Here is a 16,339-nt window from a genome sequence, read left to right on the forward strand (position 1 = left end):
CCAATAAAATTCTTTATCCTTTGGGTCAGAAATATTCAGCAGTTTTTTGGTTTTCAATGAACTTATCCGTTGACAGTACATTGTACCTCCAAAGTCAAAAGAGACAAAATTGTCAGAATTGTGATAGTTTCTTGTGTTGTTTTTTATAAACAAAAATATTACTGAATGTAAACACGCGTTGCCATGCTGTGAAATATAGCAAGAGTAATGTTCCTACACTCCAAAATCGCAATTACAAATTATAATAATGTAGTTTTCAATGTTTTCACAATGACATCGTTAATAGTCACATTAATCACATTTTTTGTAATACGATAAATGTGGCGTAATATTACAATCAGATCATGATAACAATTTAAAATGCTATTCTCACTATCCTCTTATAATTAGACCAGGATCAAACTATATGAACAACTATATGAATTTATACAGAATATGCAAATGAGTTCCCACATGCTATCCCCATGTTATGGCGATGTTGGGTTTGATTTGTTTTTTCAATTAATTTTCGAAAAATTGCAATTTGTATGTAGTTGAGGGAAATTAAGACTTAACCATTACAATAGGAGCCAAAGAAACATTATAATTTATTTGATGGTGATATATAGATATGAAAGGTTCATAAATAGTTAATTGAATTGAATGATAATATATATGTCAGACATCTTTTGTTAAAGAGGGTGTCCCTAACTACTAATTTATGAACATATCTTGGGATGCAAATTAAACTGCAATTAAATTTATAAAAAATTAAACCTTGTCATTAAAGTCTATCATATTTGGCGCTGTCACATATTGAACTTGAATATTGTTGATATATGTACCTAACAGAAAGAACCAAAGAAGTGAAGACTGCAGTTGTTGAAGCAATATTGCAATTAAAAATGCATTGAGTGGTTGAGGGAAATTATGATTTGGTGAAACATTACAGTTGTGGAAACCAGCATAGAGCAAATAAACATGATAGATTCATAAAATGGGACAAGTAGTAGCTGTTTATATAGAATGAGGATTAACTGTTCTATTTTTTATGTTTTATTGTGTCTCAAGTCAATTGAAAGTTGTTACCTATTTAAAAAGACAAATAAAAAAATGTAAATAATATTTTTATACTATTTGGTTGGATATAATTAGTTTGGGACATGAGCACAATTTTTTTTGGAAGACTCAGGATACTTGTTGGTTTATATAAATATATTTTCAGACATATGTTAAGTATAGAACGTCTCAGATATTTATTAACCACAATATTAATTCAATTAAATATATGTGTATCCAGATTCATCTATAAAATTGTGTTAAGCTCTATTCGAAATATGACCAAAAGGAACCATCATTGTTTTGAATATAATATTTATGTATTGTTAGTACAAAATTTTGTATAAATCACTATATTGTATATTATTCATTTATATAATATTGAATATGAATGATGAATATCGTAATAACAATGTAAAAAATCTACATTTTTCCCTCATCATTATTTAAGATTTTGTTATTGTTTAATATTGATTTTATTAAGTGTGACAATATTCAAATATTGTAGAGGCAATATTCATCATGTATGTCACTTTTACTTCCAAGTCAACCAATATTGATAAATAAATGGTTGAGAATACCTATGAAAAAAATCTTTACTTCACAATCCATTTCCTTTTAATATTTCAACTTTGTTATCAAACTTTTGATTAAATTTTGGTTAGGTTAAAGGAATGAAGATGAAATATTAAACAATTGAAATGATTAAATAATGATTCTTCCTTTTTATCAGACTACTTTAGTTAGTAAATAACCCAAATTTTTAAACTTATGTGTTTAAGTGAGGTAGTACCGTGCTTAAGGTGCTTTACTTATTATTTTAATTTTCTTAATCTAATCGATAAAGTGCCCTTACTAGAGAACTTTTCTACCTACTTCCACTAATGTAGAGTTATATTTTTTATAATGGAAATAAATATTTTATCACATTTGAAGTATGCAAAGAAACTAGAAAGGTTTTGAAACAAACCAGTAACATTTTTTTAAATGCTGACAGCTAAAGAAAAAAAATAAAGTCAGCAAGAAGGTTGGGCCATACCACAATCCACATAGGATTGGCCCAGTAATTCACAAACCATACAATGATTCTAACCCAACACAAAATGTAGTCAGCATGATGATCTTATGTTTGAATAAATATTTTGGGAATAATAATAAGAGATTAATACATTTAATGACTTTTAGATGTTAGGAAATCATAATTTTTTAGTAATTATTATTAACTCTTAAATAAATAAAAATAATACACCATATTAATCGTGAATAATATACCGTATAAAATGGGATAGTACATAAACATTAAACTCTATTACTAAACACTAAATTTGATATAGATATTTTATTGACAAATTGTATGGAGCCTCAGAGGGAATAACACATTTTAGCTACTTTTCCAGTTAAGACCAGGGTAAATAACTACAAATTTATTAGGAGTGTGATCTAAAGTTACCCGTATGGAAAAGTTCATCATTTAACATTTTAACTGTAGAGATTTGCATAATGCCATGACGAGATTTGAACCATTTACAGTACCAAATGGGAATAATTTGACAATTCTATTATTATGCTATATCTATTCTACAAGTAAAAATTTGAAATAACTACTATCATAATTCTATTTTCTTATTTTGCCCTTAATATATTTTATTTATAAAATAAAACCATATAATCCTAGATAACTATAACTAATACATATCCTTTTAAGTTGGATATCATAATAAATACAAAAATTATAACATGGAGTACATTTAATAAAAAATATTCTAATTCTCTAAAATACAAAATACAAATTTAATACTTAATATCATAGAATATATAAATATTATAAAGGACACAACTGTTGTCTCACAAAAGTGTGCTACTACATGTGTCACTTATTTTGATTGATTGAAAAAATATTTAAGTTAAAAAATTTATAATAAAATAGTTTTCTGACAAATTTGAAGAAGTGACATAATGACACACTTTTTATGACAAAATATGTACTCTCCAATTATCAATTCATTTTGGAAGAATCTGATTTAAAAAAATAAGATTGAAGACCAATTGAAAAGCAAAATAAGCCACATCTATACGTTAATTTAAGTTATATTTCCTTCATTTATTACTTTTGTTTAGCTCATGTTTTAGCCTACTAACTAGAAGGAACAGTGTGATTGTTATGTTCTGTGGAACCAAATGTTCCATTTTTTGAACCTTGTTTCGTTCTATTTATCATAGAATAAACACTCCTCCATCTAACACATCAATACGTTACAACTTTTCTTTAGTATTCTAGTGACCCATTCTAAGAGATTAAATTCCTTTCTTACCACAATGGCTGGATGTGAGAATCATTGTGAAACATCAGCTAAAAAATAAAATCATCACAAACAACATGATCTTACAAATTCCCGAAGCTGAATATTTTAGTAGTTGAGAAAATGAACGAATATATACTTACACAAGAACCCTCTTCTAAAAGTAAACTATATGCAACCCAAGAAAATGTGTTCTGCATTATATTGCTGCCAACATTCAAGTTAAAAACAGAAGTACTTAACTTTTAGTCTTCTGGGTAGATTATCTACAAATTTGTCCTAAAAAGTGTCACATTTGACTCCACTGTTATCACAAGGATCAATCTTATATTCTTGGGGACCACAAATTTTGGTTAAACATTATTGAATGAGAATCCTCTCCACTTGGAGAGGAAGTGCTATGAAAAATCAAAGAAAAAACAAAATACAATGACAAATATCCTTTTATTTAGAGTGAGATGACACTTTTACTCTTAAAACTAAAAGCAAAAACAAAACTTTCATCTCTAGTATTGGAGTGGATCCTGGTTCAACACTATCATGGAAGCAAAAACCACTATCATACCAAAAACAGGGTGCGCAGCATGATTAATTAAAGTTAAGCTAACAGGAATATTCTAAAAACCAAAATACTGGATGAAGTTTTGGCAACATAGAAAAGGGTGACCAATGCACGAGACTCTCATCGAGCGTGTCTGAAGAGAGTTAATGTACGCACTCTGACAAGATGTCATTCCCAATTTGGTGACACATGAGGTTCAAATATTTGTCAAAGAAATTTCTTTTACAAATTTAATTCAAGCAGAATATAGCCATTCTATCAGAAAAAAACTAGTTAGCACCTCAAATGCAAAAACAACAGAATCAGAAAAAAGAATAAATAAATAAAGATATATCATATATGTATCTTCATCCAGACACCATAGTCCTCTGACACTATACATTTATGTTTGATTTAAACAACCTCAATGGAGTATTTTGTATGCTTCCCACTGAGAAAGCAACCAAGTGAAGAATATTGTTCAACAACAAAAAAATTCACAAAAAAATCAGCAAGACCATATATGTTACTTAAGTATGTATAGGATGTGTTTACCTGTTTAGTATGACACCATACCACTGGCTTTGTTCAGGAAAACTAAGCTTTCTCTATAATAACCAGAATAGAGATACCATGTGTATCCCTCTCCTCCAATTTGGAGGTCTATAAATCTTTTCCCTTCAATGTCTAGCGAATAAAGGCAACCCCTTCCGGCCTCATCCATGAGCAGCAATACCTCACCGCTATTCCTAATGCATAGCGCTGCTGGCGGAGCAGTCACACCAGCAACCGTTATCCCCAATGATGGTGCTTCTAAATTAAACCCTCTTAGATCAAAACTAAATACCTTATTCCAAGACTCCACAACGCCATACTCTTTCATCACCCAAATGTTACAAGAGCAAGGTGAACCAGCATTTACATGGTATACAGTAAGACACTTACCATCACCACCACCTCCAATAACCGTAACCGAATCAGCAGACACGCTTGCCAAACTTTGAGGCAACAATACCTCACCAAACGTCTCATTCTCAAAATTAAATGACAAAACAAAATGATACCAACTATTATCATTGTAACTACCTGTCCTTCGTTTCGCGCCCCAATGAATAACCCCATTTATAAAACCATGTGGAGCATAACTACCAACATAACACAAACTACAAACAGGAGGAAGATTACTACTATTCCTCCAAAACCCAGTTGCAAGAGAGTAAACCTCAACCTCAGGAGCACAGAGTTCAAACCTGTCATCATCCAGCATGGAACAAATCCTAACAACCTTATAATCATTGTTTACAGAATCAAATCCAAACCCAACAGAGGCACTATATAGAGAACAATAATCACGGGGTTTCGGGAGTGTGACATAACGTCGAACACATGGGTTGCATATGATAAGAGTAAGGCACTGAGACCCACTTGTGATGCAAATGACACCATTACAGATACCCATTACAGAGAACTCACGGTTGAAGCCAGAGGGGAGGAAAAGGGTGGAAGCAGAGTCAAGGAGGAAAGGGTGGTTGTCGCGGCGGAGGGAGTAAAAGACAGGGGCAAGAGAAGGGTTGGGATGAGAAAATTCATTGCAGAATTGGATGAGAAGGAAGGAAGGGTTGTTAGTTGAAGAGTGATGAAGGTGGTTGGAGATGAAGGAAGGGTTAGTTATGAGTGAGTACCATGATTTAGAGACACAAGTACATTTGATGAGGGATTTTGGTGAGAGTCTTAGAAGGATTGAGATGAGGATTTCTTGGGGGAAATGATCTGACATGGATTTTGATTTTACTTAGGATGATGATTTGGAATTGAGATTGTTCAATGTTCACAATTTTGGTCTTGTTTGTGTTTATTGGTTGTTACTTGTTAATAAGATCCACCTAATGTAACATTTTCTTTGAAATTGTGTGGATATAATAGTTTTTGTGAGGTGGGAAATTGGATATTTTAAGGTTGAGTAAACTTATTCTATGCAAATAAAAGTATCACCAATAATGTAGTTGGAATCATGATTCACAAAGTCAAAGAATATTAAAGGGGGATCTTCCTAAAAAAAACATCATACATGAGCTCACTTTTGCAACCAGGCATGGAGCATATTTCTCACCACTATTATGTACTTAAGTGGTTTTATTATGTGTGAAAAAGATATCGGTAAAGCCGTAAGGATAGTAAATCAAATGAAGACTAGTCTGGTTCTTAGAGAAAGAGGGAGGCAAAAAAAATCATAGATGAAATGATTAAGAAAAACTTTGATATTAATGCTTTGTCGTAAATATGATTTATAATAGAGTATTATAACGTTGTTTAATCTATGTATCTATCTAACCAATAGGTAGTGAGATAAAGGCGTGGATGATGGATGGTTGTTGTTGATGTACTTGTTTATTACTAAGAAAAGAGAGTGCATGATTTACAAAATGTATTTCTTGGATTTATTATTAAAAATGTTGACTAAAACATGAAAATGTAACATGCTGGCAAAATGACTGGTTTCCCATATTAAGAGTTAAGAACTTCCAGACACATAAAATCAAGAGCTGCATCCAATTTACTTAACAAACACAACTATAACATGAATATGCCCCACACAACTAGATCAACTATGAAACCATGACCAGATGAATAAAATAATTAATACCACATAAAATGTTCTTCCTCAACTTCAAAACAGCCACTCCGCAATTGCCATACACTGCGCGACAGGTGAGTAAAAGAAACAAACCCTAAAATGTTCACTCTGACCAAAGTTTCATAAATGCATCAACAAAAACCTTAAAAATGGCTAAAAGAGGGTTAGATTCTTGTTTTGCAGACTTCTTAGATTTTCCTTGCCATGATTCTCTGCAGTGAAAACCATAGAAGTAAACATTAGCTGTTGCAATAGAATGTAATTAATCTAACATCTGTAAAGTAAATGGCATTTGAAATATGCAGATTTGAGATCAAATCATTAGATTTACTTACAGATTGATCCTATCGAAAGTTGGTTTGCTTATTCTCTTGGAGCTGCCACCAAGTTGATCATCAACTCTATGTTTATTAGCTTTCTGCATGCTTTCCTGTGAAGGTTCTGATTCCTCAGTATAAGTCTTGGTCAGATTCTTGGCTTGCAAGCCATCTTCAATCCTTGCCTGTAAAAATGCATAAATTAGTTACAAGGAAATTTCTCCAAAGTATCAGAATTAGATAATAATAATATACACACAACCTCTTCCAGAGTATAGGAATCATAAAGAAAAGTATCGAAGTCATATGTTTTGGCATAGGATTGCATTTATAACTTTTTTTCCTAAGGGTCTGTTTGTGAGTTAGTTTTTGGAGGGCAATGGAAGGAAAGGCTTTGGAGCCATGAAATACACTTGTGAGATGGCTCTCAAGCCTTTCTTTCCCTTCCTTCTCCTTAAAAACTCACAAATAGATCCTTAGTCCCTGAACTTCAACAATCTGTGAAGAAGATCTTTGTTCCTGACCTTGACACGGTTTTAATGAAGACACCAACATCACCAAAAAGAAGAAAATGAAGATTACTTATGAAGACCAAGGAGATTAAAACTTTAATACAATTAGTCTAAGTCTAAATAGGTACTTCTATCCTATACTCTTTAATATACCAAAGTAGTAATGCTCAAAATATTTTAAAAGAAATTGAAACACTTCAAGTTTTAAATGAAAACATTTTTCAAAATACTGTGTAACATGTTACTGAAATTTGATTAACAAGTTACATGAGTGAGAATCAGTTATACAACAAAATTTGAATTGGAGTAACCGATTACTCAAGTAACCGATTACTCTAAGTGAATTTTAAATTCACTGTTGGACAGAAAGTTTGAGTAACAGATTACTCAATGTAATTTTTCAAAACGTCACGTTTGGGTAACCGATTACCCACTTGCTGTAATCGGTTACTAAGAGTTGTTACATCAGTTTTTTCAGATTTGAAACTCAAGGGTTTTCATCCCAAACGAAATGCCTTCATTCCAAACAACTCCTACTCTTTCCTAAAAGCACAATGACTGATTGGAAAACCCATCTAAAGGCCTTAGAACTCACAATAAAAAACAACTCTTTCATAATCATAACTCTTTCACACTTTTCTCACACTTTCCTACACTTTTCTCACACTTTCCTACACTTTTCTGAAATAGCTTTCTGCACTTCTAACAACTTGAACTCAAACTTTCAAAGCTATTTTTCTGAGTTGTTTGAAGTAAAGTGTTTTAAAGTTTTGTAAACTTAAAGAGCATTATTACTAAGTATACAAAAGAGTTAATTGGATTGCAAGTGTTATTATATTTCATACTTGTAAAGGCAATCCAAGCCATCATTATAATTCTTCATTCATTGTAATTATTTTCTTTCACAAGGGTATGAATAGAAAGGGGATAGAGTTACTTGGAAATGTGTTTTCCAAGGGGATAAGTATTAGTGAGTATGTAAGGTACATAAAAATCTCGGGGGGAGATATTGTAATTACAACTCATAATATTTAGTGGAAAATATAATGTGCTGCAAGAGTACTGGACGTAGCCTTCGGTGGACAAGAAGGTGAACCAGTATAAAATCCTTGTGTACTCTTTTCTCCCTTACCTCTTTGATTTATTTTTGTTTATTTTCTACAATATTATCCGTTGCACTTTACCTCTTCATTCTGCAGAAAAAGTGGTCATAATCTCTAGTCAACTAATTTACCCCCTCTTAGTTGCAATCTCAGTCTTACACAATCAATAATGATGCAACAGCATAAAAATTAAAAATCTCGTTGTTGTATTTCTTAATGTTAGAACTATGATCAATAAGGGTTTTGTCAACCAATGCTGTAACGGTTCTAAATATAGCTTTTTAGTATGCTTCATGAACTACAGTGTCAAAGGGTTTAAGAATACCAAAAACAAGTTGTTGTCCTGGGATGTTCATACTTCGAACATGCATAAACGGAAGAAAACTCTAAGGACAAACTATAGGAACCACCGATGCACTGAGCAAATGCATAGGAAAACTTAAGCCTGGAGTTTTCAAGCAATGAATCAGGTTGACAAAACAGTTAGCACATTTCAAGTAACATCCAATACTACTGCCACCAAAGAAACACAGACAAACTATCCAAATAACTGAACACTGTTGTATCGTATATCAATTGTGAAAGTTTATAAAAATATAGATAAACTTACCTTAGTTCTCACCTGAGGGTCATTTGAATCTTCAAACTCATGACCAAAAGGTTCTTTATAGGTAGAGTGCTTTGCGCTTTCAATCAATGTATCACCTAGGTCTTTCTCTTTGCCATGCCCAGTGTTAGATTTGTTATTTAATATTTTATTCCCAAGGGCATCCTCAATTTTCTCATCTGATAAATTAGAATTCTTTGTGTGCTCTATACCATTTAACTCAGAACTCTCCTCATCGTGCTCCAATGCAAACATTTTTATATCCTTTTCTGGTGAATTACTTAAGCCCCTCAACTCTCCAAGATCTTGTTCTATTCCATCAGTAGTACTAACAACAGGACTTGATGGAAATGTCTCTGCAATCAAGTGTTCTGCTAGAGGAGTTACTTTAGCCATTGGTGTTAAGGCTGTTGCCAACTCTTGTTCAACACTATGTTTTGATACCATAGGCTCAGTTAACTGCATCTCAGGAATAGTAGATTCACTGGATTCCTTGTTTATCACATCTATTCGGCTAACATTTATGACATGCCCTTCATCAACAACAGGATTTCCAACACCAGTATAATAACCATCAGAAACACCAATAGCTTCAAAGGATTCGTTGTTTGTGACATCTACCTGGCTACCATTTATGACATGTTCATTGTTAACCATCAAAAGCTCAGCTCCAGTATAATACCCATCAGAAACAACAGTAGCTTCAACGGGTTCCTTGTTTATCACATCTGCTTGGTCAACATTCATGGCATGCCCTTGGTCAAGCGCCTGATGCTCAATTCCAGTATGATATCCATCAGTAACAGAAAGCATTTTGCCACTTGTGTCCTGAAGGTTGTTAAGCTCATGATGATTCTCATATGAAGACACAGCAAAATAAGATTTAGGATCTCTGGCAATTGAACCCAATGGATTTTGTTTGAAATATTGATCAGAGGTCAGATCATCGGAAGTAAACTTAGCAGGACCCAACACTCTATTTTCTTGAATTACATCGCGTACTATCTCCCGTACTGTGTAGAAAGAGCCACCAACTTCTTTATGTGTAAGATTAAGTGATGGAAAGTTTCCATTGTTTGACTCTTGGTACCTGAAGGAAAGTAACTAGAAAATAAATACAGGTGATACATTCTGACAAAATGGGATCCTAAAATTTGATTAAAATTACAAGAATTAAAAAGAAAAAATGAAGCACGCTAAAGAGTTGAAGTATTCAACCTTTTAAGCATATAATACAATGACAGTATAACACAAAGGGAGGAGGAAATGGAAGTTAATTATATCAAATTACAAAAAATACTGAAGTATCATTACTGAATAGAAGACAACAAATATTAGTAAGTAATCACGGCAAGCATTATTGAAAATATTTGAAATATCAAATGTTAAAATTATAAAAGTCGGTACCAGATTTGCACTATATAGTCATAGGTAATTACATAACCCTAAGGAACAGGAGTCAGAGATCAAATAGGTGCCAGTGAAATTTCCTGCTCCTTCAAATAGGTCAAAAGGGAGGCTCAGCGCATAAGGCTCCCACTTAGTGGGGTCAGAGAAAGGTAGATGTACCTAGTCTCACCCCCGTAATTTTAAACATGTATACTAAGGATAAGTCGAACATGGCTAAACTCAGGAAACAAACACCGGGTCAACATCAAACTACCAGCAATGAAGCATTTAGCAAAAAGTCACACATAATAAAATGCCATAAAATAGTACCCTTATTTCAAACTTTCAATGAAATGAGTGTATCACTCTTCTAGTTCATCAGGATATAGGTCCATCATAATGGAGAAATAAAGAACCAAATATTATGCGTTATGTGAGACCTGCAATTTATTTTCCCCACAGGCATGCTGCTCTATTAGTAACTACCCATTATCATGAAAGTGACAGGCTGACAGTAATAAACAAAAAACATTGGTAACAGTCAATAACAACAACCAAGCCCTTTCTGACTAGATAGGGTTGGCAATAGTCAATAACATCCTACAAAACTAGACTTATAAACATTCAGAAAGAAAATAGAGGAAATGAGGCATCAAGTATAAAGTACATTAGACAAATAAATTTTAAAAATTTGAAGAACAAGAGCAGCAACAAGATTATGAGGACATCATAAAATTTAATAATCAATTAAATCCTTCTCAGGAATCAGAATAGTAAAATCTTGAAACAACAGAAACTAATAAGCAATTACTTCTTTATAAAGGATTCAACCATTGCCTTTCGTTCCTCCTTTGAGCGTCGAATACGAGACTTTCTCCCCTCAGACTCATTACGCTTTGCAAGGGCAAATGTTTGCCCCGCCCAACCACCCTTTACAGAATACATGATGTTTACCAAACTTTTTGTAACATAAACCTGCACATAATAAAGTCGGACCAGAAATGTTAAGAGAACAGATAAGCATTCCATCACTTGCTAATTAGCTTAGAAATATCATCACTTTGCAAGCATTGGTATGTGCAGACAACATCCAAAAATACTTCAATATGACAAAAAAAGCTTCCTTGCTGTTGTAAGACAACAACAAACCATTGCAACAGACTACATAGATAAAAAAATAGTATAAAAAACAGTCACTTTACTGCATACAAACCTGAGAACAATGCAAAACATCTTAGATTATAAAGCAGCACCAATTTTTTTTTTCTTTTCAAACAATGAAAGTTTGTATATTTGAGCCAATAAGAAAAAGTGTAGCAACATTTTTCTTTGAGGAAAAAAGTGATACTACAATTAAATGTTAAAATGGAGTGTTAGGCAGAAAGTATGAATATCTTAACAAACTTACACACTTGTGATTCTTATGTACACCATGAATGCATTAAGTACACAAGGCAGTCAAGATCAAAGACTAATTATAATTCATAAAGGTAATTGAAAACTATTAACTATAATCACAACAATAATTGAGTACATTCAAACATGTGGTAATATGCTAAAAACCCATACTAGTATTGCAACAATATTACTTACCTAACTACTTCAATGACTAAAATATATTAGCAGTGCAGAAAAATTAAAATTTAATCGCTAAACCCAAAAAAACAGCATATAAATAGTTCTTAAGTGAATGAGTGAACTTGGAACCAGTAAGGTAAAATAATGGAATAAGCCCAGAAAATAAATTATGGGGTTGAATTCAATTCAGATAAAAATTAATTTAAAAATAACAAAAAATGAGAAAGGTGGCGAAAGAAAGAGGGAGAGAGTGACAGAGTTACTCACCGGGAAGAGAAGAAAGAAGTAAAAGTTAAACCTTGGAATTGTATTGAATTGAAAGGAGAACAAGTGAACCAAATATTTATAACTCGAGGCATTATCCACAGTTTGTATTAATTTTATTGATGACAAAATAAATAAATAATAAATAATGTAATGATAATATAAGAATATTTTATAGGATTAGACTGTTAGTCCATATATCTTTTTATTATAAAAGTATTTAACCATTTTCACATAATATACATGAAGAATACAAGAAAGTATGCAACTTTATACACTACAATAACATCTAATGTTTATATATGATTATCATTCACTTTACTTTTATATATAATTATCATTCACCATACTTCTTATATTAAATCAATATAGATAATGATATTATATTTTCCCAGTATCTTTTCACACTTTTTGGTAAAGAATTAATCTTTCTATAGGTTTATGGTTATCTTTCTTAACAATATTACTCACAGTAATCAAATTCTTGACATTTTAATCATTACCTAAGGGAAGCTTACACCAGTACATCATCACCTATTAGTTTATATATCCTTACACATAAATATTAAATTGTAAAAGATAACTTTCAATAAATGTTTTTGTAATGGGAAATAACTCATTTTCCTTTTACAAAAAGAGTTTAAAAACTATACTAAGTAAAGTTTTTTATATTGTCAGTGTTTCATCTACTGTTGATTTGTTTTTGTTTGAGAGTAAATAATTTACTGAAAGTGTAAAAAACAATTACACTATCGATGTATACATATTAAATCCTGGGCTTTGTTGTGACTTATTCTTATGTGTTTTTGTACCATACCAAATAAATATAGACTTTACGTTTGTCACGTCCTTCTGTTAAGATTTTATGCGTGTAACACGTTCATGTTTGTTTGGTTTGGTTTGTTTTGAGATGTTAACTCCATTTATTTATATTATTATTATCATACAAAATGGAAAATAAATAAAAGTTAAATACAATTAAAAATGGAGAAAAGAATTGGAAATTAGAAAATATGTATGATTTGTAGTGCTAGATAGTAGTAAGCTTGCCTGTAATATCATAGAGATGTAATTGTTGGTGAGTATTTTTTATTTATTTTTGTTTTTATATCCATTTTTCTTTCTCTTTATTTATTTGATTTCAAGATGAGAGAGGAAAAATATTTTATAGTTTTCTACCATTCATTTCTACTGCTTTCTTCTCTTGCTGATCTTGTTTGTGAGAAATGCATGAGTTAAACAAAATTGATGAGTTAAATTTTTACTCAATCCCAAGCATAGGATGGCTTTGAGATGTTAACAAATGCATTAGCCAGTATCAGATTTCAGGAGCATATCTAAGTCTGTCATAACATTATTTGGAGGAAAAAAATGTGTTTAAATTAAAAATATAATAATTAAGTATTTTTTGACCAATATAATATTTATGGACTATCAATATAATTTTTTTTATACAATTACATCATTCACCATTCATGTGTATTATGCTATGACATTATAGAAAAAGCTGATATAATATGAGTGCAATATATCAAAACTCTTGAAAATGAGGTGAGGTGAGAATCTTTCCACTCCTTAACACAGTGAATTTCTAAAGGCTATATTGTGAGAAATATAGTTGAGCAAAGAGATTTTACTAAAGGTATCCATGTAGCCACAACCATACTTCATCATCAATATGTCACCTCTTACTCACTTATTAAAATACCCAACATAACTAATAATCCTAACAAGTATAGCATTGGTGTCCTCAAATGAGAAAGCAACTATAATATTAACATGGACATGTAACACTATTCAACATGAACTAGTACAGGGTCATGGGTACCAGTAACCTTAAGTAGTACTACAATGTCCCTGTTCAGAAGTATAATTTAATCAGCTGGCCTTCCCTAAGCATACCAGCAATTCCATCATATATAAACTCAGTAAAATCTTCGGCTAAATTACTCCGCCTGCAATTTAAAAAATTAAAATGAAGATTGGTCCATATTAGCATGTGGAATTACATCTACCTGTTATTTGATCTACAACTTAATTGCACAGGACTACCACATAGAACATAAAACTACTAATAAATCTTAAAATTTGCATCTGTTTACTGCATTTGCAAACTCAACTAAATATCTACTTCACAACCAAATGACAACGGGCAAATTAGCCATGTACAAATGCTATCTACCTTTTTCTAATAGAAGAAAAAAAATGTAAATATCATAATCTGCAAATACATTTTACGATTTGGGAGTTACATTTGTGAGCACTATTTCCAACATATTTCTATAAGAGTATTGGCTACCTTGGTTTAGATTAAAGACAATTGAGAAACCCTGTCCATGGTGTGTTAGAAACTATCCTGGTAGATATCCATTAGAAGGTCCGAGCTTTACACCTGATAATAACCTTCCCAGACCCTCTTTTAGAACAGGGGAAAGAGCATTACAAGAAGTCAAAACATCGAGTGATTGAATCACACCTTTGCTGGCAAGTAATTGAAAAGACGAGAAGACACCTTTAACTATAATACCCTTATGTTCTATATCATAATTGTCCATAAGAAGCAACAAGAACTCAAGAAGAGTGTGGGTCATATCAATGTATTTCGGTATAGAATGCACCATCAACAAAATTGCGGGCTCTATGTTCATGATATTGTCACGCCTTTCGTCAAAAAAGAGCCAGTCATAAAACAAAGCCAGTTTCACATTGGCCTCAACATAATTCTTCCGACACAATTTCAAAAGCCAACCAATAGAAGCCCATCTCGGAACAACATCTGACTGAATGATCTCATTTGGCGGGTGGTATGCGCAGCATATAAATCTAATTATATCAACTATAACAGTGTCCTTGTCCGGCTCATTGAGAAACTTCCTAGCAAACCATATCTGGTGACGCTTTTGATGCCCCAACTTCACATGAGTGAGCAAAAACAGCAATTGGGTCTCCATTTCAGGAGTGATACGTAGCAAAGCATACCTATGTGAAGTCCTCATGCAGTAAATATCTGAAATATCCCGAAATTCCGAAGCATTAAATTTTGAAGGATTCAACACCAAGTCCTTCCATATATCTCTAAACTCAGGAACATGAACCAAATCTTGCAACAACCGAATAAAATCCCTCCCGATTTTCAAACACAAACGAAATTCTTCCCTCACTATTTTCACACAAAAGTGAATCTCCAACCGCCTCAAAGACTCCAACTTTTCAACATTTCCCTTCGCGGGCCTACAATGATCACTCAAAACTCGAAGAAACGTATACAAACCACTCGACAAAACATGTGGACTCTCCTCTAACAAACACTGCCATTTATCCAAAAAGAGGGTAACTAACTTAAAACAAAGCCACAAATTGCCATCACCAAAATCCCCTCCAACAATTTGCCTCAAAAGGGACACCAACAAAGAATCATAACCAACTGCCAATACATCAACCATTTCCTCAACAATCCAAATCAACTGAATCTTCACTGAACCAACAAGTTTTGGGTACAACTGGTGAACAACTCCTACAAGTGAATTAACAAATATGGCATACCCATCAGTTACAATGCCGTGCAAGTGCTTGATGTGGGTTTTGGCAAGATGGGGTTCGGTTAAAACGCCATAAAGAATAGCAGAGTTGAGATTAAAATACTCATCAGGTTTTGGAATTTCTAACGAAAAGGGGGGTTTCAAGTTTGGTTGGAGTGTCTCAAAGGCTTGTCTGAGAGAAACTTCGAAGTGGTTTTCAGCTTCGTGAGGTGCTAAAATGGTGAGATTGGAAACCATAGAAGCCACCATGTAGAAAATGAATAAGGTTTATCACAACTTGTTAGAATATAAATATGCAGATAGCATAACATAATCAGAAATGTTATACAATTATGGTGGCATAAGGTACCAACTCCGCAGCGCACCGGCCACGGTGGTTCTGATGGGGTGGAGAGAAAAGGGGTGGTGGAGGAAGAAGATGTTAAAGTATGGGATTATGGACTCTTTCTTCCTTTCGCTTTCTACTGTTCTCTTCTTCTGCCTCTTTTCCTTTCGTTTTTTTCTTCTTCTGATAAT

The 16,339-nt window shown here is 32.6% G+C and overlaps 3 protein-coding genes across 5 annotated transcripts; all 3 read right to left on the reverse strand.

Annotated features, from left to right (window-relative positions):
- LOC109335103 (F-box protein CPR30-like) lies at positions 4,214 to 5,832 on the reverse strand. Its single transcript, XM_019571174.1, has one exon. It carries the CDS (start codon positions 5,654 to 5,656, stop codon positions 4,439 to 4,441), a length of 1,218 nt encoding a protein of 405 aa, XP_019426719.1. The 5' UTR covers positions 5,657 to 5,832; the 3' UTR covers positions 4,214 to 4,438.
- LOC109335131 lies at positions 6,358 to 12,367 on the reverse strand. Of its 3 annotated transcripts, XM_019571211.1 has the most exons (5): positions 12,288 to 12,367; positions 11,254 to 11,417; positions 9,057 to 10,143; positions 6,850 to 7,016; positions 6,358 to 6,726 (listed from the first exon to the last, which is right to left on the reverse strand). In XM_019571211.1, exons 2-5 carry the CDS (start codon positions 11,385 to 11,387, stop codon positions 6,618 to 6,620), a joined length of 1,497 nt encoding a protein of 498 aa, XP_019426756.1. In that variant the 5' UTR covers positions 11,388 to 11,417; positions 12,288 to 12,367; the 3' UTR covers positions 6,358 to 6,617. The 3 variants fall into 3 exon arrangements, with proteins under 3 accessions (XP_019426756.1, XP_019426755.1, XP_019426754.1); XM_019571210.1 differs by lacking the exon at positions 12,288 to 12,367 and having other exon boundaries at positions 9,069 to 10,143; positions 11,254 to 11,974; XM_019571209.1 differs by lacking the exon at positions 12,288 to 12,367 and having other exon boundaries at positions 11,254 to 11,973.
- LOC109335119 (integrator complex subunit 3) lies at positions 14,368 to 16,318 on the reverse strand. The gene has a single exon (XM_019571192.1). The coding sequence runs from the start codon at positions 16,070 to 16,072 to the stop codon at positions 14,636 to 14,638; it is 1,437 nt and encodes a 478-aa protein (XP_019426737.1). The 5' UTR covers positions 16,073 to 16,318; the 3' UTR covers positions 14,368 to 14,635.

This window comes from Lupinus angustifolius, chromosome LG20 (genome assembly GCF_001865875.1).
Source record: "Lupinus angustifolius cultivar Tanjil chromosome LG20, LupAngTanjil_v1.0, whole genome shotgun sequence".
In the NCBI taxonomy this organism is placed as follows: Eukaryota; Viridiplantae; Streptophyta; class Magnoliopsida; order Fabales; family Fabaceae; genus Lupinus; species Lupinus angustifolius.